The 27284-nt window shown below is 46.8% G+C and overlaps 1 protein-coding gene across 2 annotated transcripts in view; it reads right to left on the bottom strand.

The window, feature by feature from the left end:
- Positions 1 to 9184: 9184 nt before the first annotated feature.
- KSR2 (kinase suppressor of ras 2) overlaps positions 9185 to 27284 on the bottom strand; it is a gene marked incomplete at its 3' end in the record, with an annotated part of 182392 nt that continues 164292 nt past the window's right edge. Inside the window, exons 14-18 of one of the 2 annotated variants that reach the window (XM_083417454.1) lie at positions 25703 to 25836; positions 17825 to 17956; positions 14190 to 14319; positions 12472 to 12605; positions 9185 to 9990 (exon numbers count right to left, since the gene is read on the bottom strand). In XM_083417454.1, the coding sequence (XP_083273580.1) occupies positions 9984 to 9990; positions 12472 to 12605; positions 14190 to 14319; positions 17825 to 17956; positions 25703 to 25836 (537 nt within the window). Of the gene's footprint in view, positions 9991 to 12467; positions 12606 to 14189; positions 14320 to 17824; positions 17957 to 25702; positions 25837 to 27284 lie in introns of those variants that run through there. The other variant, XM_083417455.1, reaches the window with a different exon arrangement.

The following is a 27284-nucleotide window of genomic DNA, read 5'->3' as shown; positions in this document are numbered from 1 at the left end:
TTCAACACCCAATCCCTCTTCCCTCAGGGAACTCTGGGAATTGTACCTCTAACAATTCCCCGCACCCTTAATGAACTGCAGCTCCCAGGATTCCTTGCGGGAAGCAATGGCTGTTTAAAGTGGCGTCCTAGTGCTTTCGAGGCATAGTGTGACTGGCCTCTGTCAGCGCCTCTCCACCAGCTCCTGGTTGCCTTTGTTCAAGTTTGACTTAACTTTCTCCCCAAACTTCTGCCAGAGTTCCCCCAGGTTCAGGAAGGAGGAAGTGCTGAATAAGGCGCTTTGCCCAAGCACTGCAGCCTTAATTCCTAAGGGGGAATGGGGAGGGTGGCAATTTATCTCATTACTTACCCCAAAGGGTTTTGCTTTTCTTGTCCTTAAATGCAGGCTAATGAAACTATTTACTGAAAGGAAGCATTAAAGGAGGGAGGCGATGAAGAAGGAAGTGCTCGCGTCAGCAGCGTCGTTTTGCCACGGTGACTAGCTGCGGTCTGTGCGATGAGCCCTGGTTCCTTAATGCTACCCTCAGGCTGGCTTCTCCTCGGGAGCCCAGCCCACCCTAATCGGAGAATCCTGTCCCTTGGGAAGCCACAGTCGGATGAGCCGGTCCTCTGTAATAACTTGCAAAGTCCCAGCCTTTGCAGAGTCAGCAATGGAGAGCGGTCCAGATCAGAAAGGGAAATCTAATGTTGCTCTAATCCCATCCGATCGGGCATTTTACTGCTCCATTTGCTTCTGTTGTTTTGCCTCCGTTTCAGTAGTGTCTCTTTGATTTCTACCCTGCTTGCTTGCTTCCCCTCCAAGCAGCTTGGTATTTAAAAATGCCCTGTCTTTTGCCCATACGCTAGGACTAGGATGCCTAAGGCTCCTAAGGTAAAGAGCCATGGTAGCTCAGTGGTAGAGCAACTGCTTTGCATGTAGGAAGTCACAGGTTTGATTCCCAATGGCCTCGCTAGGTAGGGGTGGAGGAGTTCACCTGTCAGGAGCAGGTGTCAGGTGCTGGTCAGCAATAAATCACTCGGTGTAAGTGAAGCTAACTGCTCAGGTGGCTAGGCCTAGTAAGCACAGCAATGCGTCCCGGTAGATCTTGCCCCCATAAGGCAGTTGAGGGGGACTGAAGATCCCTGACTTCCCACAGCTCCCTACATCTCGTCTCCCGCTACTGTCACCATGCCTGTCTTTGCTCCTCCCTCTTCTGGTTCTGGGAGACCAGGGGAAGGGGAGCTGGTCACAGCAGAAGGGGAGACCCCCTGGCTTCTTCAGCATCCTGCCTCATCTCTGCCTCTTGGTCCTCCTCCCCTCCAACCTCCACTTCTGCCCCTGGTTCTGGGCTGCTCTCTGCCACAGACTCTTCCTGCTCACTAAACCCTGTTGCCTTTTCAGCTTCCAACACCTCCTCCTCCCAGACTGCTCCCACTTCTCCCTCTGACCACTGTCAAGGCTTCAGGGAATCCTATTCCTCCCATGGTGGGATGCCAAGAAACAGATAAAAAAGAAGAGTTCTTACCAAGTATTCAATATTCACAGAGACAGATGAATGCGGTCTCTCTTACATAATGGTGTTGCTCCAAGTAAAGTCACACCCCCTTGTTGTTGTTTAGTCGTGTCCGACTCTTCGTGACCCCATGGACCAGAGCACGCCAGGCACTTCTGTCTTCCACTGCCTTCCGCAGTTTAGTCAAACTCATGCTGGTAGCTTCGATAACACTATCCAACCACCTCGTCCTCTGTCGTCCCCTTCTCCTTGTGCCCTCCATCTTTCCCAACATCAGGGTCTTTTCTCTTCTCATGTCAGGAGTTGAACTCGGGACTCCCAGTGCAAAGCCTACCCACTGTCGCGGCTGCTGCGCTGAGGGCCTTGCTTGTGGGCTTTCCCATTGGGGCATCCGGCTGGCTACTGTGCTAAAAGGATGCTAGGCTAGATGGCCTGATCCGGGAATGCTCTGCTTAGGCTATCGTCAGACAGTCACTGATTGAAGCCCATGGAAGTCCATGGGACTCTCAAGAGTCTCCTCCAGCACCATAATTCAAAAGCATCAATTCTTCGGCGATCAGCCTTCTTTATAGTCCAGCTCTCACTTCCATAAATCACTACTGTGGAAACCATAGCTTTTGCTATATGGACCTTTGTTGGCAAGGTGATGTCTCTACTTTTTAAGATGCTGTCTAGGTTTGTCATTGCTTGTCTCCCAAGAAGCAGGCGTCTTTTAATTTTGTGGCTGCTGTCACCCCCTTAGCCCACCCCCTTAGCCCCTCCTATTCTACGTCACCCCTGCGCCAACTGATCATTGCTATCTGCTTCTGAGCTTCCTGTTCTACTACTCTCAATGCACGCCTGGTTCTGGGAGGGGGGGGGTCAGGAATGCTTTCAAGAGACACTGAGTCTGTCAGCTGTCTCTCCCCTGGTACTTCTTCTTCCCACTGCTCTCCCAATATTTCCCAGCTCCTCCCCTCTGCAGCCTCCAAACTGTGACCTTCTGCCAACCACTGTTCTAAATCTATACTCTCCTCCTCTTCTCAGGAAGGTGCAAGAAGGGGGGGGGTCCCACCATTCCTCCTCAGTCCAGCCCCTGACATCTGCTAATTGTCATCCTACCACCAATCCCCTGGCTCTGAGTTTTCTTCCCCTGAGGGTTCCCTTGGGGGTTCCCTGGCTGGTATCTCCCACCAGTCCTCTTGATCCCGCCAGTCCATGACTGAAACCTGGGAGAGATGTTGCCTGTCAGTGTAGACAACATTGAGCTAGCTGGACTAATGGTCTGACGCTCTGTAAGGCAGCTTCCTAGGTTCCATCGAGACCCAATTTTTCAGTGGGGCCTGCAAAGGGCTGTTTATGTGCTCTCTAGAGGAGCCGAGTCATCTAGACTGTGTCATCACAAATATTATGGCATCGTAAGGGAATCTGTCACCCTATCGCGTCGCAAATGCAAAATGCCAGGAGGAAGCTGAAAATATTTTCAGCATCAGTGGTAATGAAGGTCAGCACCACACCTTCCCTTCCTCCATGTTTTCTTACCCGAGATGAATGACATCATGTTTACCCTTTTGCTGATAATCCCATTCCCCACTTTGGACTTCTTCTGCATTAAGCAAAAACATAGGAAGCCACAGCAACTCAGGAAGCTGTTTTATACTGAGTTGGTCCATTTGTCCACGAAGCTCACTGGGTGACCTTGGGCCAGCCACTGCCTCTCATAACAACAACAACAACAACAACAACAACATTACTTATACCCCACCCATCTGGCCAGGCCTCCCCAGCCACTCTGGGCAGCTTCCAACAGGATTTAAAAAACAACAACAAACCAAACATTAAAAACTTCCTTAAACAGGACTGCCTTCAGATGTTTTCAAAAAGTCAGATAGTTGTTTATTTCTTTGACATCTGATGGGAGGGCATTCCACAGGGTGGGCACCACTACCGAGAAGACCCTCTGCCTGGTTCCCTGTAACCTCACTTCTCACAGTGAGGGCAGCGCCAAAAGGCCCTCGGAGCTGGACTTTAGTGTCTGGGCAGAACGATGGGGGTGGAGACGCTCCTTTGGGTATACTGGGCCAAGACCATTTAGGGCAGAGGTCAGCAAACTTTTTCAGCAGGGGTCCGGTCCACTGTCCCTCAGACCTTGTGGGGGGCTGGACTATATTTTGAAAAAAAAATAATGAACAGATTCCTATGCCCCACAAATAACCCAGATATGCATTTTAAATAAAAGCACACATTCTACTCATGTAAAAACATCAGGCAGGCCCCACAAATAACCCAGAGATGCATTTTAAATAAAAGCACACATTCTACTCATGTAAAAACATCAGGCAGACCCCACAAATAACCCAGAGATGCATTTTAAATAAAAGCACACATTCTGCTCATGTAAAAACATCAGGCAGGCCCCACAAATAACCCAGAGATGCATTTTAAATAAAAGGACACATTCTACTCATGTGAAAACACGCTGATTCCCGAACCATCCACAGGCCGGATCGGACCCTGGGCCTTAGTTTGCCTACCCATGACTTAGGGCTTTAAAGGTCAGCACCAACACTTTGAATTGTGCTTGGAAACATACTGGGAGCCAATGTAGGTCTTTCAGGACCGGTGTTATATTGTCTCGGCAGCCACTCCCAGTCATCAGTCTAGCTGGCACATTCTGGATTAGTTGTAGTTTCTGGATCACCTTCAAAGATATGTAGCCTAACATACCTTGCAGGGATGTTGTTGTGGGGATTAAACGAGGAGGGGTAGAACTGTTTACACTGCCCTCAGCTCTTTGGAGAAAAAGTTGGGATATAAATAAGCAAGCAAGCAAGCTGTCTGCTTATATTTTGTTAGGCATCATTGAAAACCAATTAAAAAAATATACTATTCTTAAAAAATACAGAAGGTGGGGAGTTAGAGGAACGAAAGAAAGAAAGGAATGGAATGGAATGGCATCATTTTCAAAGTCTTTATTGGCATAAGTAAGTCATACAGAATTAACCTCACCAAACACCACACAAAAGCACAAGAGAAAAAAGAAGAAGAGAACAACCCATTTTTCTTATTATTTTTATTCTTTACAGTCCACGGCAACTCACACCCCAGTCAGACGGCAGAAATAATAAATACTTTTCCTTCGAGTGTAGAAAACTTTTAGAAATGGTCCTGTACAAAATTTACAATCCTCAAAGAAGAACCCTCATGCCTTATATTTTCATTCCAGTTCAGAGTTTGGGGTGGGGGGTTTGTTTTGTTTTCCCCCTCTACGTGATTCCCCCCCCCCCCCCTTTTGCACTAGAGTCAATGTTGGTTTGTTTGTTTTCCAGTGACGAGAATTCGGCAACAACCACCACAAAATAGATATATTTATATTCCATATACAGTTATTTATAATGTTCTTTTTAAAAAAGAAAGAAAGAAATCTCTAAATGAAAGGGGGAGGGAGACACAATTCTCTGGGGAATGCTCTGCTATGCGTATCCTGTTGCAAATGCTTTTGGGGTGGCGGGGGGGGGGAGGATTCTGCGATTGAATAATAATGATTCTGCGAATGAATGAATGGATTTATTTTGGTCACTGGCCAGAGTGACTATGATTCTGTGACTGTATGGATGGGAGCTGTGTAAGAGCTCTGCCACAAAGGATTGCTCATTCTCAGCTCTGTTTTACTGGGGATCGCACAGGAGAGCTTCCACTTTTGATTGTGCCTGCAATGATGTACCACAGCTCACTCTGTCAAGTCAGAACCAACACAGAGAAAACAAAAAGCAGCCATTAATTAAGAGGAAGAAGAAGAAGAAAAAGAACCTGTACAGTGTCTGAGATTTGGCAAATATGTATGCATGTTGCCATATACATACATACAGGTTGTGAGTCTATATTCATATGTACAGAAGGTGGAAACTGTGTATTTTACAGATAATGGAGTCGAAACGGCCAACAAAGTTTCCCCAATGCTCAGTGTTTTCATAACGTCGTAACCCCCCCACCCCCACCCACCCCACGCACACAATGTGCATCATGGGACGTTGAGAACAAGGGTGCATGGGATCCCTGGAGTTTTGCAGAGGTTTCAAATGTCCTGGTGACCCTCAAGCCCTCCCAGCTTAACATCTGCACACCAGTCTCTTGTATAGAGTTTGAGATCTGGAATGTCAGGAACTTCACAAGCTGCTACTGGACTGAGCTAATGGGAGCTGCAGCAAAATGTTGCAGTGTATTCTCACTTCCCTTTAAACAAAAAAAAAAACCTATTACATTTATAGCCCCGCCCCCTCTCCTCCAAGGAGCTCAAGGTGGCATTTAGACTGTCAGACTAGGACCTGGGAGACTAGGGTTCAAATCTCCCCACTCGGCCATGGAGCTCACTGGGTGGCCATGGAGGCCAATCGCTGCCTCTCAGCCTAACTCACAGGGTTGTTGTGATGATCGAACGAGAACCGTGAACACCAGCTTGAGCTCTTTGGAGAAAAAGGTGAGATATGAATGTAACAAACAAGCAAACAAATCAAACAAACAAACAACTAGAAGGAAACTTCTGGACCCTTCACAACAAATGATTGACCGCTGCATGGACTGGCTGGCTGCAGAGTGGTGGGAGACACCCCCAGGGGAAGGAGGCTCAGAGTCAGGGGGGTTGATGGTGGGAGGACGATAATTGGTCAGAGGGAGAAGAGGGAGCAGATGGGAGGAGGTGTCAGAAACTGAAGGGGCAACAGGGTTTAGTGAGCAGGAAGAGGCTGTGGCAGACAGCAGCCCAGAATCAGAGGCAGAAATGGAGGCAGGAGGGGAGTGGGGTCAGGAGAGAGAGAGGTCGGCTGCTGAAGAAGCCAGGGAGTCTCCCCCTCCTGCTGCGACCAGCTCCCCCCCTTCCCTGGTCTCCTAAACCATGCAGAGAAATGAAGAGGGCATAGCAGAGGGGGGTTGTGTGTAGGTCACTTTGGAAAGACCTTGGAGAGGAGGAGCCTGAGGAAGCGGTGGGAAGGTGGGGACCTTCAGTCCTTGTTGGAGCAAGACCTACTGGGATCACTAGGCCTGCAGCATTCTGGTTTCTCGAATAAAGAATTCACTTCACTGACACCGTGTTTTAGCTCCGACTGCTCGCCTACGCTAGACTCCAGCTCCTGGCGACCACACACCTCTCGCATAAGACCAAACAAAAATTCATTTGCAGCTTTAAACATACAAGGAATGTCTGCTTTGCATGCTCTTCCAGGGGGAGATGTCAGGAGTTGAACTCGGGACTCCCAGTGCAAAGCCTATCCACTGTCGCTGCTGCTGCGCTGAGGGCCTTGCTTGTGGGCTTTCCCATTGGGGCATCCGGCTGGCTACTGTGCTAAAAGGATGCTAGGCTAGATGGCCTGATCCGGGAAAGCTCTGCTTAGGCTATCGTCAGACAGTCACTGATTGAAGCCCATGGAACCCCCTTCCACAAGAAGCACCGACAGCCACCAAAAGAGGATTCGACAAGTTCGTGGAGGAGGAAAAGGCTATCAGTGGCTACTAGCCATGAGGGCTATATTCTGCATCCACTGTTGAAGGCAGCAATACTAGTGGCTGGGAAATGCAAAAAGGAAGGGAGAGTGCTGTTGAGCTCAGGTCTTGCCTGCGTGCTTCGTAAAAGTGGTTAGTTGGCCAATGCGTAAGAACACGATGCTGAGCCAGCAGGGCTGCTTTTAGGTTCTCGTGCCTCTTCTCAGTTCTCACTCCCTAGATCCAGAACCTGTGGGGAGGTTGGGAGCAGCAAAAACCACCGGTGATTTTGGATGTGCTGGTGGGTAGAACCAGGAGTTCAAGAGGAGACCATCTGCTACACAATGGTGCAGAAGGGGAGGGAGCTGTCTAGCACTCGGCATGAATTTCCATGAATTGATAGGATGCCAGCCTATCATTTGCACCGGGCATTCTTATTTTTGAAAGTCTCCATTAATCATAAGAAATCTTTTAATTTTTTTCTCTCTACACCCTTCCCTGATCTTTGCTATGTAGCCCCTCCCCCCCCAGCCCTCTTTAACCCCAGCTTTTATCGACTGATATTTATCCAGTGTAAAAATAGCCCCCTCTTCAGAATATAAGGGAAATCACCACAATGCCATCTAATAGGAGATCCGAGGGAGGGGCACGGGTCATCCGGTAGCTCGGATTTATGTGCAGGCTCCATAGAGACGTGGGTTTATTTACAGATTTGCCTCAATGAGCTGCAGAACTTTCCACCTCCCCACCCACCCCCTCTCAATTTCGGCTTCTCCTCATCAGCCTTCACAGAGAGGCTTCTCCGCACCTCTCTACAATGTCAGCTTCTAGGGTTTCTGTCACCACATGTTGTGGGTCTAAACCAGGGTTTCCCCAACTTGGGTCTCCAGCTGTTTTTTTGGGACTACAACTCCCATCATCCCTAGCTAGTAGGACCAGTGGTCAGGGATGATGGGAGTTGGAGTCCAAAATCAGCTGGAGACCCAAGTTGGGGGAACCCTGGTCTGAACACAAGGCACATGCGGATTAATTCACATAGGATATGACCATTGTTTATGCACACTATTATGAGTTTGCTGGGGGGGGGGTTAGTCTGCATGATGCCCCATAGTCTCTTCTAATCCTTGGGGTCCTGTATCTGGTGGAGGAGGAATGCATAACAGCAAGCTTGCCAATCCAGTCCCCTTATTAAGGTAATGACTTCAGCTAGCTAGTGAAGTACCACCATCAGCATAACCAAAGAAGTGGCTCTGTGCCACCTATAGTGGAATGATTTGCTTTTGCACAAGAGCTTGACACACACAGAAAGAGAGACACACGCATACCTGCTCCCATGTGGGTGTGCTACCGACAGTGGCCACCTCTCTGCACCAATTTGCTGTTTCTGTAGATCCTGCACTGCCTCTCTGTTGGGGCATCCTGGTCGCCTTGCCTCGCTTCTCACCATGCTGAATATCTGCCAGCCGACAAGGGCTAAGAAATGACTATGGAGACCAGCATGTTCCTCTGGGGAGTCGAGGTGCTAAGATAGCAGGAAGAGGGTTTGTTGTTCCCAGCCCATCAACAGGAAGCTAGCCAGCTCTCCGGCACTTACCATATTTTTTGCTCTATGAGACTCACTTTTTCCCTCCTAAAAAGTAAGGGGAAATGCGTGTGCGTCTTATGAAGCGAATGCAGGCTGCGCAGCTATCCCAGAAGCCAGAACAGCAAGAGGGATTGCTGCTTTCATTGCGCAGCGATCCCTCTTGCTGTTCTGGCTTCTGAGATTCAGAAATTTTTTTCTTCTTGTTTTCCTCCTCCAAAAACTAGGTGCGTCTTGTGGTCTGGTGCGTCTTATAGAGCGAAAAATACGGTAAGTGCTGAGCTGGTGACAGCTTTGAAAAAGAATGAATTATTCCTGGTGAAATAGCTTCTTGGCAAATTTGGGAATTAAGGAATCATACAGTTGGAGGAGACCTCATAATAATGGCCTTGCTGGACCAGGCCAATCCATGGGTGAATTTAGTCTAGCATCCTGTTCTCACATCCTGACATCTGGTATGTGTAACCAAGAGAGAGAGAGAAAGAGGAAGCAACAGAGACAGTGAAGTAGGGCTGAAACAATAAATATACCACCACTGATGGCATGGACGGAACCTTTCTCAGCTTGAAGGCCACATTTCCCTGTGCACAACCTTTTGAGGGCCACATACCAGTGGTGGGTGTGACCAAAAGTCCATGTGCACCCCCAACTTTTCACCGTTCAAGGACACATTCCAGCCAGGGGAAATTAACCAATGGGGGCACAGCAGGGGGCAGAGAGGGGTGTGGCCTTGGAGGCGTGGTCTGGGCAGAGTTCCAAGGGCCAAGGAGAGAGGCTCAGAGGGCCACATTAGACCTCCGAGGGCCTGAGGCTTTAGGAGTTCTTGAAAGGTTCTAGAGACAAGGCCTCTTTCCCCAAATAAACCACACACACACACACACCCCTATGTTGGGAAACAGCTGAAAACCTCACTTCCACCACTAGGTGCAATGAAACAGGATAAAACGAAACAAAAACAAAATATTACACACACTCTTTCTATCCCTCTCCTCCGTTGGTTTCAGAGGGTGCTGGCGAGGTCCTAAGAACCTTTGAGTGTCTGATGAAGTTTGTTGCCCCCACTTAAGCAAGAATCACCGCTGGGGAGGGTTTCAAAGACCACCTGCCGCCAACTGGCCCTCCAACGTCTTTCGCACCCTGAGGGCGAGCAGAGGGCACCCCCCTCTGCCGCTTGCCTGGCAGGGGCTATCTGGCATCGAACCTGATTTTCACCCGCTCACGGGATCCTTCTGGACCCCCCAGCAGAGCGTGGTGCTCCTCTGGCTAGCCAGGAGGCGCTCCCCCTTCCAGAGACCAGAGCGAGTGCGTGTCTCCTTGTCCTCAGGAGCGCTCCCAAGCTTCGCTTCCCTGCTCCGGCCTTCTCGCAGAACAAGGAGAAGAGGAGGAGAAGGTGGTGGTGGTGGTCGACGAGAGGAAGAAAAGCGTACGAAAGGCACCGTCATTTTGAGCCATCCATCACAGCCTGGAAGGAAGCAGAGAGAAGAAAGGTGAAACAGGATGGAGCAAATGAGGCAATGCAATTCCTTTGGAGGCTCATCTCACTGCATCCTGGGTAGGGTAGAAAGCAGGGAGCCCAACACTAGGTGGCGCCAGAGCCAGTGGCAGGCTGAGCCAACTGATGCTAGATTTGTGAGTTCTACGCGGGTGGCGCTGTGGGTTAAAGCCTCAGTGCCTAGGGCTTGCCGATCGAAAGGTTGGCGGTTCGAATCCCCGCGGCGGGGTGCGCTCCCATTGTTCGGTCCTAGCGCCTGCCAACCTAGCAGTTCGAAAGCACTCCCGGGTGCAAGTAGATAAATAGGGACCGCTTACTAGCGGGAAGGTAAACGGCGTTTCTGTGTGCGGCTCTGGCTCGCCAGAGCAGCGATGTCACGCTGGCCACGTGACCCGGAAGTGTCTCCGGACAGCGCTGGCCCCCGGCCTCTTTGAGTGAGATGGGCGCACAACCCTAGAGTCTGTCAAGACTGGCCCGTACGGGCAGGGGTACCTTTACCTTTTTACAAGGGGCAACGCTGAGACTAAAAAGGAGGAGGAGGAAGCAGACGAGCGGTGCTATTCCCCTGATTTGGTGGTAAACCAGAAGGCAGGTTGGTGGGGCAATGCCCCACTTGCCTTAATGCACCAACCTCACTGGGGTATTTATTTTTCTGACCATGGTACCAATCTTTTTGCTCGATAATGCCAATCCCCAAACCGCTGGTCCTAATAATTGGAAAGAACTCCAATTATTATTATTATTATTATTATTATTATTATTATTATTATTATTATTATTATGGAGCTTCCAATTACACTTCGGAACTCCCTGCCTATTGACCCCAGGCAGCTGGATTCATTGTTCTCTTTTGGGTGTCTGATTAAAAACATTTTTTTGTTTAGGCCAGCCTATCCAGACAGGTGATGTGGTTTTTAGCTTATGGTTTATTTTAATTATATTTAAATGTTTTAAATAGTTGCTTTAATCTCTTTTCACTGTTTTAAAATTTATGACAATTATTTGAGGGATTTTTTAAAAAAAATAATAATCACATGTTATATAAATTTTATGAAATAAATAAACTAATATACCTACACACACACACACACACACACACACGGTGTGTGGACCATTGGGGCCTGGTCTTCCAAAAAGTTCTACCTACTTACCCACCTATCTACTTTCATTTCTGTCCCAATTTTTTCTCCAAGGAGCTCAAGGTGGTATACGTAGTCCCCTCCCCCATGATTTTATCCTTATAACAACCCTTTGAGATAGGTTATGCTACGAGGCAGTGACTGCCCCAAGGTCACCCTGTCAGCTTCACGGGCAGGGCAGGGTGGGGTGGAGATTCGAACCCTGGTTTCCCAAGCCCAAGTCCAACCCCCCAATCACTACACCACATTGGCTCTTAGTTATTTGCTTAGCAGAAAGTCTGGGGTGGAAAGAATTTTTGCAAGAGGCACAGTTCCTGCTCAAAGGCCTCTCTCTCTCTTCCCCTCTTGAAAACCCTCCCCAAGCTCTGAGCCCGGGAAGGAGAAGAAACATCTTGCATTGCTCACTTCAAGCTGTGAGCAGGCAGTTGGCTTAGCAACGGATGTGAGTGTGTGTTGGGGACAGCCCCAAATTTATACCCGAGGGAGATCTGTCAGCACAGTGAGCGGTGCTGGAGGCAAGCACCAGGCGGCCTCAGCTAGAATTCCTAAAGCCAGCTATTTTATCATTGCTGGGCTGCTGATAAGCCCTTGACATAAATGTCTGTGCAAGCTGATGGCTTAACTGGACCCCAGTTGGAACTGCCTTGGAAGCTGCTCAAAATACCCAGCTCAGCAGCATGAGGATTTATCAAGGAAGGAGCAAGTGAGTGCCTGCAGAGTGTACTTCTGTCCGTCAAGGCATTCCAGTCAAGGAACTTCCTCCCTAAACACATCTGTTTATCACTGCAGACCTTCTGTTCTTTAGCCATCAGGAGACAGCTGTAATATCTACCAAAGGGTAGTCCAAGCTCCTGCAATGTCACCTCCTAGTGCTTTAAATGTACAGTGGAACCTTGGTTCTTGAACGGCTTAGCTGACGAACAAATTGGCTCCCAGATGCAGAAAAACCTGGAAGTAGGTGTTCCAGTTTTTGAACGTTTTTCAGAAGCTGGACGTCCGACACAGCTTCCGCTTGAGTACAGGAAGCTTCTGCAGCCAATCGGAAGCTGAGCCTTGGTTTTCAAACAGTTTCGGGAGTCGAGCGGACTTCTGGAATGGGTTACGTTCAGGAACCAAGGTTCCACTGTATAGAGCATATGTAAACCCTGTAGCTCAGTGGCAGAGCATCTGATTTGCACAAAGAAGCTGCCAAATTCGACCCCCAGCATCACCAAAGAGACTCCCTGTCTGAATTCCTAGAGAGCAGCTGCTGGTCAGTGTAGAACAAATGATCAGCCTAGGAGCTTCCTCTCTCTGAGGATGTCGGTCTTACTCTGCTGACTTCCAGAAGTGTCCAGGGTGAGAAAGGCGACGGTTCCGCTTTGGCAATTTCTCCAGCATCTCCATCAGCTTGGTGAAGGTCGGCCGTTCCTCTTGCTCAAAGGCCCAGCAAAAGAGAAGGATGTCCTGCAAGGCAATGGGAAGGAAAGGATGTGCAAAGGACGAGAGCGAAAGGAGACATGTCCACGTGTGGTTTATTGACACATTTATGCAAACTGAGCCAACGATGGAGGGGCTTTACTACCCCAAAAGGGTCTCTCTTTTTTCCTCCCATAGCTGCAGCCTTGGACTCAAGCAGAAATCAAGCATTGTTCTGTCTCTCTCAGTACCCAGCTTGCTGCTTTGCTTCTAGCACACATGATTTCCAGCTCTCAATGTTTGCCTTTGCCTTTTTCTAACTATCAGCCAGTTGAGGGAAGAGGTCCCTCCAACCATTTGCTGTCTCACATAGGTCCACTTCTTTTGTTCTCCTAATGGCCCATCACCCAGGCAATCACCTCATCAGGAAGCTAGTTTTAACACTTGCTGGATCCAGGGGTTAGAAAGGTCTCTGCACACACCCATCTTTCCCCCTCCCCAAAACTCATAACACAATGTACAATGTAAAGTATGGTGTCTTCTACCCAGCAGCTACCAATCCCTGGGGTTTCCTCAAATCTCCTTTCCAGAAAATCTGACTCCCATGGGGCACCTTGCACAAAAGTTAAAGCTCAATCGTGAAAATCCATCAACATTTTGGTGATAGTAATGAACACATATTTTGTATTCAGTTTTAAGTAGTGCACACATTTTTGCAATCAGTTTTTCTTAACAGGGACCATCTTTATCTCTTATTTTTGTGAATACCTTTGTTTTCATGCATGCTATACTCTAAAATATGCATTTTTGAAAAGCCTGGCTGGTTTGAGCACGGCGTCCCCAAATCCGAGTGAGTGTGACTCTTGAAAGATGGCCGTATTTCAGCCCTCGTGTTGTATCAGAAAGTGCAAAACGGATCGATTCGCCTCTAAACGAGAACTGAATTGAATTTCTCTCCCTTCCCCCGATCTGTGAGTCACCAAGATGAATGCTGTTATGCATTCCTTTTCCACCAGATACAGGACCCCAAGGATTAGAAGAGACTATGGGGCATCATGCAGACTAACCCCTCCCCAAAACTCATAACACAATGTACAATGTAAAGTATGGTGTCTTCTACCCAGCAGCTACCAATCCCTGGGGTTTCCTCAAATCTCCTTTCCAGAAAATCTGACTCCCATGGGGCACCTTGCACAAAAGTTAAAGCTCAATCGTGAAAATCCATCAACATTTTGGTGATAGTAATGAACACATATTTTGTATTCAGTTTTAAGTAGTGCACACATTTTTGCAATCAGTTTTTCTTAACAGGGACCATCTTTATCTCTTATTTTTGTGAATACCTTTGTTTTCATGCATGCTATACTCTAAAATATGCATTTTTGAAAAGCCTGGCTGGTTTGAGCACGGCGTCCCCAAATCCGAGTGAGTGTGACTCTTGAAAGATGGCCGTATTTCAGCCCTCGTGTTGTATCAGAAAGTGCAAAACGGATCGATTCGCCTCTAAACGAGAACTGAATTGAATTTCTCTCCCTTCCCCCGATCTGTGAGTCACCAAGATGAGCAAACATCAACATCTTTCCAAGTCTCTGTGCCTTCCCTCCCCCTTTCAAAGAGCCCCAAGCCACCTACTGAGATCTCCTTGCCCATGCCAATCTGGCTGAGATTCGGCTTCATCCCTCGGCCAACTTGCCAAATTATGGCCTCGGCAGGCTGCGTCTTGAATGGCCATTCCCGAGCATGCAGTTCATACCAGATGGTGCTGTTGGGAGAGAAAGCAGCGTTAGTAACGCACAAACCTTACACCTCTCTATGACATCTGCAGAGACTCCCAGAGCTCAGGTGTGGGGTTGCGCCATCATCCCTGTCAAGGGATGGGGACCTTCAGGTCTCTTGGGCCAAAGATGGCCCCTCAGGACTCTCCCCAGGGCATAAATAGTGAAACAATCATTATGGAATGGGATGTCCCTATTTTCATAGGAGAAATGTTGGAGGGTATGCAATCATTCAGTTCTCCAAATAGTCTATGAACCTACAGTACATTTCCAGGAACTGTGCTGGTCAGACCCCTTTGGTGGGACTCAGCAGTACAAAGCAGCTCTTATCATTTATATTTGATGAGGAACTTTTAACGAGTGAATAGCTGCAGAATTGAGCTTCCATGTTTAGGAGCATGTTTCCTCTTTTAAGTTCAGTTCTCCACATTGCCACATCAGTTTGCAATAACTATTTTCCCCCTGTAAGTCCTCGTGAAAAGTTGTCCACATTTTACTGTACATTTATTCTAGCATCCACATTTTTGTATGCAAAAGTTTCACTAATAATTTATGCATTACTTGGCTAGAGTACTGCAGCATGAAAATCCACAGAAGTGCAGATATCAAGGGACAACTTTGTTTCAGTTTCCATATCCAGTCTACATCTGAAGCGTGGGTTGGGTAAAATTGTCTGTTTACTGAATGACTGCTTTTCCATGGATTTGTATCAACATCCTGCTTGATCTGTACCTTGGTTATTCAAACAACTTGGAACCCAAATACAGCAAACCCAGAAGTAAGTGTTCCTGTTTGCGAACTTTTTTCGGAAGCTGAATATGCTCCGTTTTTAGTGTTACAGTTCCGATTTGAGAGTCTGTCTGTTTTTGCTATTTATTTTGTGTTTTTGTGGCTTTTTTGTTGTTTTTGTGACCCAGTTCAGTTACTGATTGATTGATTGTGTGACTGCAGTACATTATTTATTGCTTTCATTTTATGGATCAATGGTCTCGTTAGATAGTAAAATTCATGTTAAATTGCTGTTTTAGGGGTTGTTTTTAAAAGTCTGGAATGGATTAATCCATTTTGTATTACTTTCTATGGGAAAGCATGCCTTGGTTTTGGAACACTTTGGTTTTGGAACAGACTTCCAGAAAGGATTAAGTTTGAGAACCAAAGTACCACTGTATTCTCATTCCTGTGATACAGATTGGGGTGTAGGGGTATGGACTTTTGAGGGGGAATTTTGTGGTTCTGTCACTTTTTTGTTTAGATGTGGCAGCCATTTTGTTATATGCCATGTCCATACAGCAGCCATTTTGTGACTTGCCATGCCTTCCCCTTCACAGCAATCTGTGTCAGAAGCCCCCAAAGGCTTGACAACCCCTGTGGCTCGCCCATTGTGGAATCATACAAAGTTCGCTGAAAAATAGCAGCCATTTTGAACCAAGCGCCTGTTACTTTGTGTGTGTGTTTAAAAAAAAAAAAAAAGGCTGGTGTTTTTTCTATGCAAACTTTCAAATTGAAAAAGTTTGCTAGGAGCTTAGTCTGATTTTAAAAAAAAAATCCTATAATTACTTTCCCCCGCTGTATTTTGGGTTAAAGTTATACTGAAAGCATATACTGGGTTTAATTGCTGTATTTTTTGGATGAAACTGCGCTATCAGATAAGAACTCAGTATAAGCTAATCGCTTCAATGCTGCGCTCTTTAAGGTGTCTATCACAGTGGAGTAGGGGAAAATTAATCCATCGAATAAAAAACTATAGTCTTCTCTGTGCCTGAACAAAGATATCATCAGAGGGCGATGGGACTGCTTACAAAAAGGATGTCTCCACCTCCCTCTGCTACAGAGCAGGGCAATTAATCACACAAATGAAAAGTACATTAGGGGAGACACAATGCCCACAGTTTTGCACTGTAGCTCCTAAACTTTTTCTGTTCAGGACATTCACCCAAGAGGCGTCTATCCATGCACAAGACTCAACTATCCCACCCCCCACTTGTCATGCCCCAACATCTGGGGATGCATGCTAATGTTGCCAGTGTATTAGCAGCAGGGATGGGATAATAGAATCATAGAACTGTAAAGTTGGAAGGGGTCCCGAGGATCATCTAGTCCAACCCCCTGCAATGCAGGCATTTTTAATTAAAGCATGCCTGACAGACGGTCACCCAACCTCTGCTTACAAAGAGAGTCCGCCACCCCCCTATGGAGTCTGTTCTACTGTCGAAATTCAGTTCTCCGCATTTCTTCAGCAACCTGCAATTCACTTTTATCTGTTTTTAGTGCCTTGTGAAAATTCACCAGCATTTTTGTGCAAATTTCTCCTAACAAACACATGCAGTTTTGAGGAATTGTTTGCAAGCAATTGTATGCACTTCCATACATCATTTTCATCAATAAGTGCATTTGTAGGCATGTGTGTAATACCATAGGCTTGTCCCACCCCTCTCCATACTCCATGCACCCAAGCAAGATCTAGATCAGAGATCTAGGACACATTCCATCTAGCCAAAAACATCTCAGGGTAGTGCAAAGGAAGAAGGAGGAGTTTGGAATTGATATCCCACTTTATCACTACCCTAAGGAGTCTCAAAGCGGCTAACATTCTCCTTTCCCTTTCTCCCCCACAACAAACACTCTGTGAGGTGAGTGAGGCTGATAGACTTCAGAGAAGTATAACTAGCCCAAGGTCACTCAGCAGCTGCATGTGGAGGAGCGGGGAATCGAACCCGGTTCCCCAGATTACGAGTCCACCGCTCTTAACCACTACACCACACTGGCTGGTGAACACTCCAAGGGCAAGAGAAGAGTCAGCTAAGGGTGCTGAGAGCTGTTAAGAGACCCTTTATTATTCCCAGAGTGGTTTAACAACCAGTCCCTTTTCCCAGGGAACCCTGAGAATTGTAGCTCTGCGAAGGGGACCTCCTAACAAGTCTCAGCACCCTTCGCAAACTACAGCTCCCAGGTTTCTTTGGAGGAAGCCATGCCTGTTCAAAGTGGGATGATAACTGCTTTAAATGTGCAGTGCAGATGGGACCCAAGTTTGCTCATCTCTTTGGTGGGCGCATTGAGCCTGGTACCAGAAAGCAAACACATGGACCCACTGCATTCCGTTGCCACCCCTCTACTCACCCCCATGCAACTAAGGCAGTGTTTTTCAACCTTTTTTGGGCAAAGGCACACTTGTTTCATGAAAAAAATCACGAGGCACACCACCACTGTGTGCGGAGAGGGAGATGTCAGAGCCCCGCTGCTCTCTATGGGGAATCGGATGAGAGCGGACCACGTGTCCGCTCTCATCCGATCCCATCCGATCTGATCCCCACCCAGGACGGATGGAAAATAGGGTGGACACAGTCCGGTGCCCGCCTAGTGGGTGAAAATTTGACTTTTTTAAAAAAATCTTTCGAATTTTTCTATTTTCCCCACGGCACACCAGGCAACATCTCGCGGCACACTAGTGTGCCACGGAACAGTGGTTGAAAAACACTGAACTAAGGCACCTACCCAAGGGCAAAGACATCCGAGTGCTTGGAGAAAGGAAGCTTGTCTTCTTCTGTGTCAGGTGAGAGCTGGTGGATGATCTCCGGGGCTAAATGACATAACCAGCCATTCTGGATCCGCAGTTTGTTTTCTCTCCTACAGCGAGAGACAGAGAGAAACATCCAGTCAGGGAGCCTGTTGCTGGTCTTGGCATTTCCACACATTTCAATTTATCTTACCAATTATGAATTTAATTATTCACAGTGTATATATGCCATTTTTCCAAATGACCTCACACAGCAGTTTATGTTACGATTATAACATAATGCAATGGCATATTGCTATGGAGATTGTCATATTTCTTTGTTTCCAGGTAAGGATGGGTGTTACAAGTAGCAGGTTGGTGAATCTATCTATTACAGTTTATCTCAGTTTTTCATGCCCAAAAGTCTGGCTCCTTGTCCACAAACGTTCCTGGATCCTAAGATCAGCAGAGGGGGTCCTCTCAGTTGTTCCACTACCAACAGAGGCTGAGGGGGTTGTGGCTCAGAACACGGCCTTTTCTGTATTGGCTCCAAAGCAGTGGGACTCCCTCCCTACAATCGTACAGCTTTTGGTAAATGATGAAGACGCACCTATTTACCCCGTCTTTTGACATGTCTGTCATTGTTAAATTAGTACATCTGACCCTCCAAGTGTCCCTATTTTCCAGAGACATTCCTGATTTAGAGAAGCCATCCCGGTTTCTGATTTGATCCCAAAATGTCCCATTTTTCCTTAGGACGTCCCTATTTTCATTGGAGAAATGTTGGAGGGTCCCAAGTTAAAGTTATCTGGGCCCCGAGCCATCTGAAGGCAATTCTGTATTGGGAGGTATTTTTTAATGTTTAATGTTTTATTGTTTTTATTTTTATATTATTATATTATTATTTTGTATATATGTGTGTTTGTGTGTGTGTGTGTGTTTTATATATATATATATAAATTTATTTTTTATTTTATTGGAAGCTGTTGAGATTGGCTGGGGCAACCCAGTAAAATATGTGGGGTATAAATAGTAAAATAATCATTATGGAATGAGACATCCCTATTTTCATTAGAGACATGTTGGAGGGTATGTTACATTCATTGTTCTTGTTTCTGTTTATATACTATGTATGCTGGAATAAAATAAATAAGTATATATTCTGGCTAAGTAATAAGCATGCCTGGAGGCTGTGAAGCAGCACCAACAAGGGGTGTGGCCTGAGGATAGGGGGTGTGGCCTGAGAAATTCCAGAGGCTAAACAAAGAAGTCTGAGGCTCCACAACCATCATTGAAATCAGGCTTCCTCAAACTCAGCCCTCCAGATGTTTTTGGCCTACAACTCCCATGATCCCTAGCTAGCAGGACCAGTGGTCAGGGATGATGGGAATTGTAGTCTCAAAACATCTGGAGGGCCGAGGTTGAGGAAGCTTGAGTTAAATCAAGTATTTAAATGTATTTATTCATTGATTAAAAATTAATATTATTAAAGTAACTAAATAAAAGTATCACTACTGAAAAATACAGAAATTAGTATGAAATTGGTATTAAATTAGTATTAACGTCAGTATTAAAAATACTGGAAAATACTGCAAATCAATGACTAGATAAGTAACTTTCCCTAGGATTATGAAGAATGCATCTGCAGGTCTCTCAGAAAAAGATAACGCTAATCTTGTAAGCGTTGCTTTAAAGCCAAATAAAACCTTTAAGAAACAGTAAGCTGCCTTCTTCTCTAATACACAATGTTCCGGACTGGTGCGACGAAGCACAGAAGAATACATATATATATATATATATATATTTGGGGTCACCCTGCTCGCTTTCTGGTTTAAAAAACTGAAAGAGCCAATGAGAATGTGCTTCTGTAATTGGATTTGTTCAAGACCTCCAAGGCTTAGGAATTAATTTAAAAAGAGACGGGATACATTTTAAGAACTTGGGCGGGCGGCGGGACACAAAGGAAAACGATGGTGCCGGAACGTGTAAGGTAAGAGGGTGCCAACTTTCCCCTTCTCACTGTTGCAGCCATATTATACTCCGTGCTCAGTGTCACATTGTGGTTTCATTGCCTTGTTGCCAAGCGGACCTGCTATGCAGAGGACATTGGTCCATTACAGCAGATGGGGCACTGCCCCACCAACTGCAGTATCCCCTCAGCAAGCCGCCGCCCCCTTGCCTATCTTCTTATAACCAGCCCAGGGGGTGTCACTGTCTGTCAGCTTCCTCCTCCATAGTCTTAGTGTCATGTTTATAGATCTCACCAGTGAGGAAGCAAGGGACAAAACTGGAATTGGCTCCACCTGCCATTGTCTCTGGCTCTACCTACTGCTGGCCTCCTGCCTTACACCCTCCCTGTCCCAGTGGACAGCAGCAGCCACCACTCATCTTCATATTCCCATTCCCTGACTACAGATCCTACTGCAGTCAAAACCGCACCACCCACAGCTTCCTCCTCCTTAGAGCTGTCAGGTTTGACCTCCTCCTTGGTCTCAGGTTTTACACCCTTGTGAGAGCTGGACCATAAAGAAGGCTGATCGCCGAAGAATTGATGCTTTTGAGTTATGGTGCTGGGGGAGACTCTTGAGAGTCCCATGGACTGCAAGAAGATCAAACCTATCCATTCTGAAGGAAATCAGCCCTGAGTGCTCACTGGAAGGACAGATCCTGAAGCTGAGGCTCCAATACTTTGGCCACCTCATGAGAAGAGAAGACTTCCTGGAAAAGACCCTGATGTTGGGAAAGATGGAGGGCACAAGGAGAAGGGGACGACAGAGGACGAGATGGTTGGACAGTGTTCTCGAAGCTACCAGCATGAGTTTGACCAAACTGCAGGAGGCAGGGGAAGACAGAAGGGCCTGGCGTGCTCTGGTCCATGAGGTCACGAAGAGTCGGACACGACTAAACAACAGCAACAACAACAACAGAACTCAGTAGTGAGGATGGGAACAAAACGAGTTAGCTCTGCCTGTCATTAGTTCTGACTCTCCCTACTGTTGGGCTCCTTGCCTTCCACCCTACCTAACCTTCACCTCTGTAGATGTTGCTGAACTGCAACTCCTATGACCCTTGGCCATCAGCCATGCTAGCTGCGGCAGATGGGAACTGGAGTCCAACAACACCCAAAGGGTCAAAGGTTCTGTAGGGGTCAGGAGTCGACCTTCTCTGGCTCCTCAGTAGAAGGATGCCTCCTTGGCAGTAGTGGTTGACCTCCTTTGGAGTTTTGTTCTTTGCCCAAAGCTGGGTAAAGAGCTGGAGTCCCTCCTCATACCACTCAGGTCACCAGTTTGGGATCTGCTGCGAGTTTGAATCCTGACACCTGTCTTATGCCAACAACGTGGAGAAATGGCGTTTCTCAGCAAAGCAGAAAAACCACAAAAATGCCTGTTTTCTGGGGTGCCAACGTGAATAAAATATCGGGTGGGGGCAGGTAAGCCCCCCCCCCATAATCAATCACATGACGTGGTGCAAACACACAATAAGAATGGCAATGCCCATTAACATTGGAGGGCCACGGCCTCCTCTAATATTTTATCAGAGGGGTGAATGGACCTCGGCCACTGGGAGTTGGCTCCTGTGCTTGTTATGGAGTTATCCAGCCAAGAATTCCAGCACCTCAAATGAGTTCTGATTGTTGGCTTACAGGGCAATCCAAAGGCAAGGTCCACCAGGATGAGCACAGAGGAGGTGGGTCTCAGGTGGTCTTAACTGAGCCAGGGCTACGCCGGCATAACTCCCTCATCCTGGCTCAGCCAGGGGTACCCCGATGTAGCTCCCTCAACCCAGCATCTCCTTGGTTAGTTTCTCAGTATTCTTAAATAATAAATAATTAAATACCCTGCCGAGCTGGGACTAGGCTGGCTCAGTCAGGGCTTAGCTGGCAAAAGTTAAGCTGGTGTAAGTCCCCCCCCCCCAAAAAAAATGGGTGCTCCAGGGGCATGGCTGGACGGGGACGGGGGAGGAGAGAGGTACACCTCTTTCAATCCTCTTTCAGCTGAAGCACATGGCCTGGCAAACCCAGCAGAACGTACACTGACAAAAAAGGGTGATATAAGTCAAACTCTGGTTTAAAGATTTGTTTTCTCTCTGCCAGGCTCAGGTTGGCTCAGCCAGAAGGAGCCCCGCTCCTGAACAGAGATTGGAACAGAGGTATATTACAGCACCTTACCTGAAGCCACTGAAGCAAGTGACACCAGCTTCCTATAGCTAGGATCGCTCTGTTCGCTTCTTAACAATTTGTTCCAGTAACTTACATTCCATTCACCACACCCACGAAACCGCAGATGAAAATGGGGACTCGTAAAAACCCCTATGCTAATTTCAAGAGTCACTGCTTCGGAGTATCCCCCTGCCTCCAATTATATATATATGGCTGAAAGCTCCACTCCAAATGCTTTATTCCTTTACTCTTCAGCAGTTCATTTGGAAAGCCAGGGGAAAACTGCTCTTAAGGTTGAAATATACAAAATCAAAACGGCGTTTCCGTGTGCTGCTCTGGTTCGCCAGAAGCGGCTTAGTCATGCTGGCCACATGAGCCGGAAGCTGTACGCTGGCTCCCTCGGCCAATAAAGCAAGATGAGCAACCCCAGAGTCGGTCACAACTGGACCTAACGGTCAGGGTCCCTTTACCTTTAAAGGAGCCTTGCAGAGTCATGGGATGTGTGTTCATGCATGTGCAGGGCTGGAGGCTTTCACGCTGAGGGGTCAACTTGTGCCCTCCAGGCTTCTCTGTCTGGTCCTTGGGACTTTGCCCAGGCCACATCCCTCACAAGCCCTACTTGTCACGCTCAGTGATGGTCTTTGCCTCACTGGTAAGTCTTCTTGAACTCTGGCAATGCCTGGATGGAGGTTAGAGAGGGGCGTGGGCAGGTATGTGAAGAAACTCACGTTTGCCCCACCTGCCTTTGCTCCTGGTCCCAGCCACCACTGGCACGTGGCCTCCAGAAGCTTGTACGGAAGGAAATGTGTCCCTCAGAATGGAGAGAATTCTCCATCCCTGCCTTAGGACACAGGCAGCTGCCTGGCGATGCCGGGAGCTGTCACTAAGCCTAGAAGATGCCTCCTTATCTTCCAAGATTCTCAAGCTCTCCTTCCAGCCACTCAGAAGAAGGATTTCACGTATCACAACTAATTAGCGCTTCTTGCTCTTCAGGGAGAGGAACCCTGCAATTTCCTCTGCAGAGTAACAACAAATAAATGGGAAGATGTGGTTGTGAGTGGCACGTTAGCAGGACTCCAACAAAGGGCTTCAGCAACCAAGAGAGCCCACAGCTAACCCGAGACTCCCAGCTGCAGTAACCATGAATCACACCTGGGTAGGGTGAGCTGTCCCTGGGACAGATGTTTTCAGATCTGTTTGCCTATGTTTGTGAACCGCCTTCACTGAGTCACAATCCAGGCTAAGCTGGGGTGGGGGCTTAGGTTGGTGCAGAGCAGCGGGAGGCGGGAGAGGCTGATCAGTCAACTGTGGCTTCTTTCGGGTTCTCAGGTTCTCATTTTCAGTACAGTGGTACCTTTGTTCTCAAACCTAATCCGTTCCAAAAGTCCGTTCCAAAACCAAAGCGTTCCAAAACCAAGGCACGCTTTCCCATAGAAAGTAATGCAAAATGGATTAATCCATTCCAGACTTTTAAAAACAACCCCTAAAACAGCAATTCAACATGAATTTTACTATCTAACGAGACCAGTGATCCATAAAATGGAAGCAATAAACAATGTACTGCAGTTACACAATCAATCAATCAGAAGCTAAACTGGGTTCCACACAGTGAGAAAAACAAAAACAAAAGAGCCGCAAAAACAAAAACGCAAAATAAATAACAAAACAGACAGATCTCAGCATAACACTCAAAACGGAAGTGTGGCACTCAAAACGGAGCATGTTCGGCTTCTGAAAAAAGTTCGCAAGCCGGAACACTTACTTCCAGGTTTGCAGTGTTTGGGTTCCAAGTTGTTTGAGAACCAAGGCATTTGAGAACCAAGGTACCACTGTATTATAAATGTATATTTATATAGAAGAAGAGCCTGCTGGATCAGGTTGAGAATAAGGTATATTTACTGTACCTTTTAATGTGAACTGAATCAAAATTCTCCCTATCTCTACAGGGGAGTTACCCTGGGCTGCATTCACACTGGAATTTCTTCTATTTCCCCTCCCTGTTAATTTCTTCATATCTGAGCTTTCACACAATGTAATATTATTCCTTCTTCCTGAAATGTAGTGGAATACAGCAGCTCTCATAGGGGTCCAAAAGGACATGATCAAACTTCAGGTTATATGTCAGCACTGGTCATTTTTGCAGATTGAGTTCCCATCTGCATTACACACACAAAACAGTATTATACTACTTTAAAAAGTGATTGCTTCCCCACAAGAACTCTGAGAACTGGATATTGGAAATGTCAACATATCGTACTTGCAGGAATTGGCAAGTGGATAGCTGATGGTTAAAAATATCAGGGCTTTTTTTCCCTAAAAAAAATGTTTAGGGGTATTTTGACTCAAGTAAATCACCATTTTATAGTTCAAATCAGGAGAAATAAATACAGTAAGTGGACTAAAGTACAAAGATTCACAAAATGCTTAGGGGTATGTGTACCCCTGTGTACCCCCAGAAAAAAGCACCGTTAAGGATAATTAGTTGAAAACAAAACAAAAAAACCCTATTGTAATATAATTGTAATTCGAACCGCCGACCTTCTGATCGGCAAGTCTTAGGCTCTGTGGTTTAACTCACAGTGCCACCCGCGGCCCTAAAGGGAATAGAGGCCACCTAAAAACTCTCATTACTCTTAACAAACTACACTTCCCGTGCTTCTTTGGGGGAAGCCCTGGCTATTTAAAGTGGCAGGATGCAGCTTTAAACGCATAGTGCAGGTGGATCGCAGGAAAACCTTCAATTTCCCCCGATATCAAATTGGCAGAATAAAAAAAGGCCAAGTCCAAGAAATAGACCGAGAGAACATGATGGGGGGGAAGGGGGGGAGAGTATAAATAGACAAGCATCTTGAGGGGAATACGTAAGTTAAACCCACCCACAGCACAGTTTACCACTTCAATCTGACAACGAATACACCGTTACACCGCTGCAGAAGGAGGGAGAGACATGGGCAACCCATTATCTCCTTCTCTAATCCGGCACGTCTGACACCCCATAATTACAGACGGATTAAAATATGCAATTTATCTCACAGGCGGCTTTGCAATAGAGCAAAAATTAACAGCGAGGAAAAAGTTCACAATAGCTGAGATGGCAGTAAGTTGCATCTAAATCAGGAGTTGCCAGCAGGCGAAGCTTCACCTGGAAATCTCAGAACAGATTGCAGGAGTTTCTGGGGAGGGACGAGCATTTAGAACAGGAGAGCAGAGACTTATTCTGCCTGAGGGCCACATTCCCTTCGGGCAATCTCGTGGGGGCCACTTGCCAGCAGTGGGCAGGGCCAGAAGCAAAAGTGGGTGGAGCACTGAATGCAAATTTCGACTTTGTACACTTGGCTAATTCCTGCAAGGGCTCACATGCCCTTCTCCATCTTCTGTTCAGGCAGAAGAATTAACAGAGGTGAAAAGCACAATCCCAGGCAGACAAACAAGCTCAAGGAGAGTGTGAACCTCTCCAGGTGAGAGATGTCACCTGGAGAAAGGTGTGTCTTGGGAGATTCCTTAGGGCCAGAGAAGCCCAGAGGGACGCATCCTGTGCCAAGAAACCCTCCCCCCTTTTGGCTCTGCCACCTCATTGCCTGATGCTGCTTATCAGTTGTTGCGTGTTCTCACAACTCTTGCACCCTGTCCAGATCTGTCCTGAAAACGAACAGTTTGTTACCGGTAAAAGAGAACATTTAAGAGGCAGAGCGATGGGCCCACAGAGCCCGTCACCTACCTGCCTGCTTGCAGAACCCCTGAGATGCTGAAGAGGCCGAAGTCTGTGATCACCACCTTCCCGTTGTCATAGAAAACATTTTTAGACTTGAGGTCCTTGTGGAGGATGCCTTTGGCATGGAGATAGCCCATTCCCTGCAAAAGAAGCCAAGAGACAGAAAAGGCATTGAAAGGTTATCGTGGGAAAAGACAGGGCAGAGTTGAAATGAACTGAATGACAGCAGCAGGAAGAGGAGTGGAAAGCCTTCTACAAATCAGAGTTCTGTCAAGAGCAATCTGAACCTCTCTCTCACACCAGCTTGAGTTGACTGTATTTTATTTTTCCTCTTTATTGACTTTTGGCCACATTCACACCATACATGTAAAGTTTTGTGATACTACTTTAAACGGTAATAGCTTCCTCTCCCAAAGGATGTTGGGAACGGTGGTCTGTTAAGGAGGCTGAGAGCTGTTAGGTAATTCCCGATAGCCCTCCTAGAACTACAATTCCCAGAATGGTTTCACAAGCAATCCCTCTTCCCAGGGAACTATGGAATTGGCTGCTCTGCAATGGAACTAGATGCCTCCTAGCAACTCTCAGTACCTGTTGCAGACTTTCAACTCTGAGAATTCTTTGGGGGAAGCTATGTCGGTTTAAAATGGCATTGTAGTGCTTTAAACATATGGTGTGAAAGTGGCCTTCGTTACACAGCTTCATGGAAGATAAGGCAACCCAGTGGTGGCAGGCGCTCTCTGGGACTGGTAGGGCAGAAGGCACGGAGCCCAACAGCAGGTGGCGCCAGAGGCAATGAAAGGCAGAGCCAACTCATTCTGGTTTTGTCTCCTTCCATCCTCCTTTACACTAACTTGCTCTTTTGCGTAAGGGGAGAGTTGTCTGTGGCAGGGACTCCGCTGTCGCTGTTTTACTGAGAGGTAGCAAATAATATAATAAAATTAAGCAACCAATAGTGTAACAAACACAAGAAAAAGCAGGATATCCTTTTACAAGGCAATTTGCAAAACCCTTACAAGCACCTCTCATCTTTTTATGGCAATGGAAACCTCATGTTTTACAATGCACCCAATAAAATGTTCAGTTCAGCATTTTTCCTGAGTTTTATGACACCCACACATAGCAAATGAGGCCCATTTTTCAGTACCCTGATCATCAATATCTCTCCATTCCCTCACCCTCTTACTTAATTTTATCATTTGGACACTGTCCCTATTTTCATAATCTGGCCCAGGCTTTATCCCTGCACTTAAGGCATAATTGCCTTCCGGGATGTTGTCAGAAAGTGTTTTACCATCTCCATGTCTTCTAACAGAACATCTTCTTTTACATACTCCAGTATGACAATTAATGGATTTCCTGGTAGCACATATCCTGCCATATACTCTATTTCTCTGTGTCCTGTGGCCCAGAAGGGTCTTATTTTGTGACATGATCAAAATGCAGGTCGTATATCAGTTCTGTTTGCTTTTGCTGGAACAAACTAAGGGCCCATCTGCAATATACACATTTAGCAGGATCATACCACTTTAAACAGTCATGGCTTCCCCCAAGGAATCCTGGGAACTGTTAAAGGTGCTGAGAGTTGTTA

This window comes from Podarcis tiliguerta (assembly GCF_965153285.1).
Source record: "Podarcis tiliguerta genome assembly, chromosome: 16".
Classification (NCBI taxonomy): Eukaryota; Metazoa; Chordata; class Lepidosauria; order Squamata; family Lacertidae; genus Podarcis; species Podarcis tiliguerta.
Note: the sequence above shows the minus strand (reverse complement) of the source record. Positions and strands in the feature narration are given on the sequence as shown.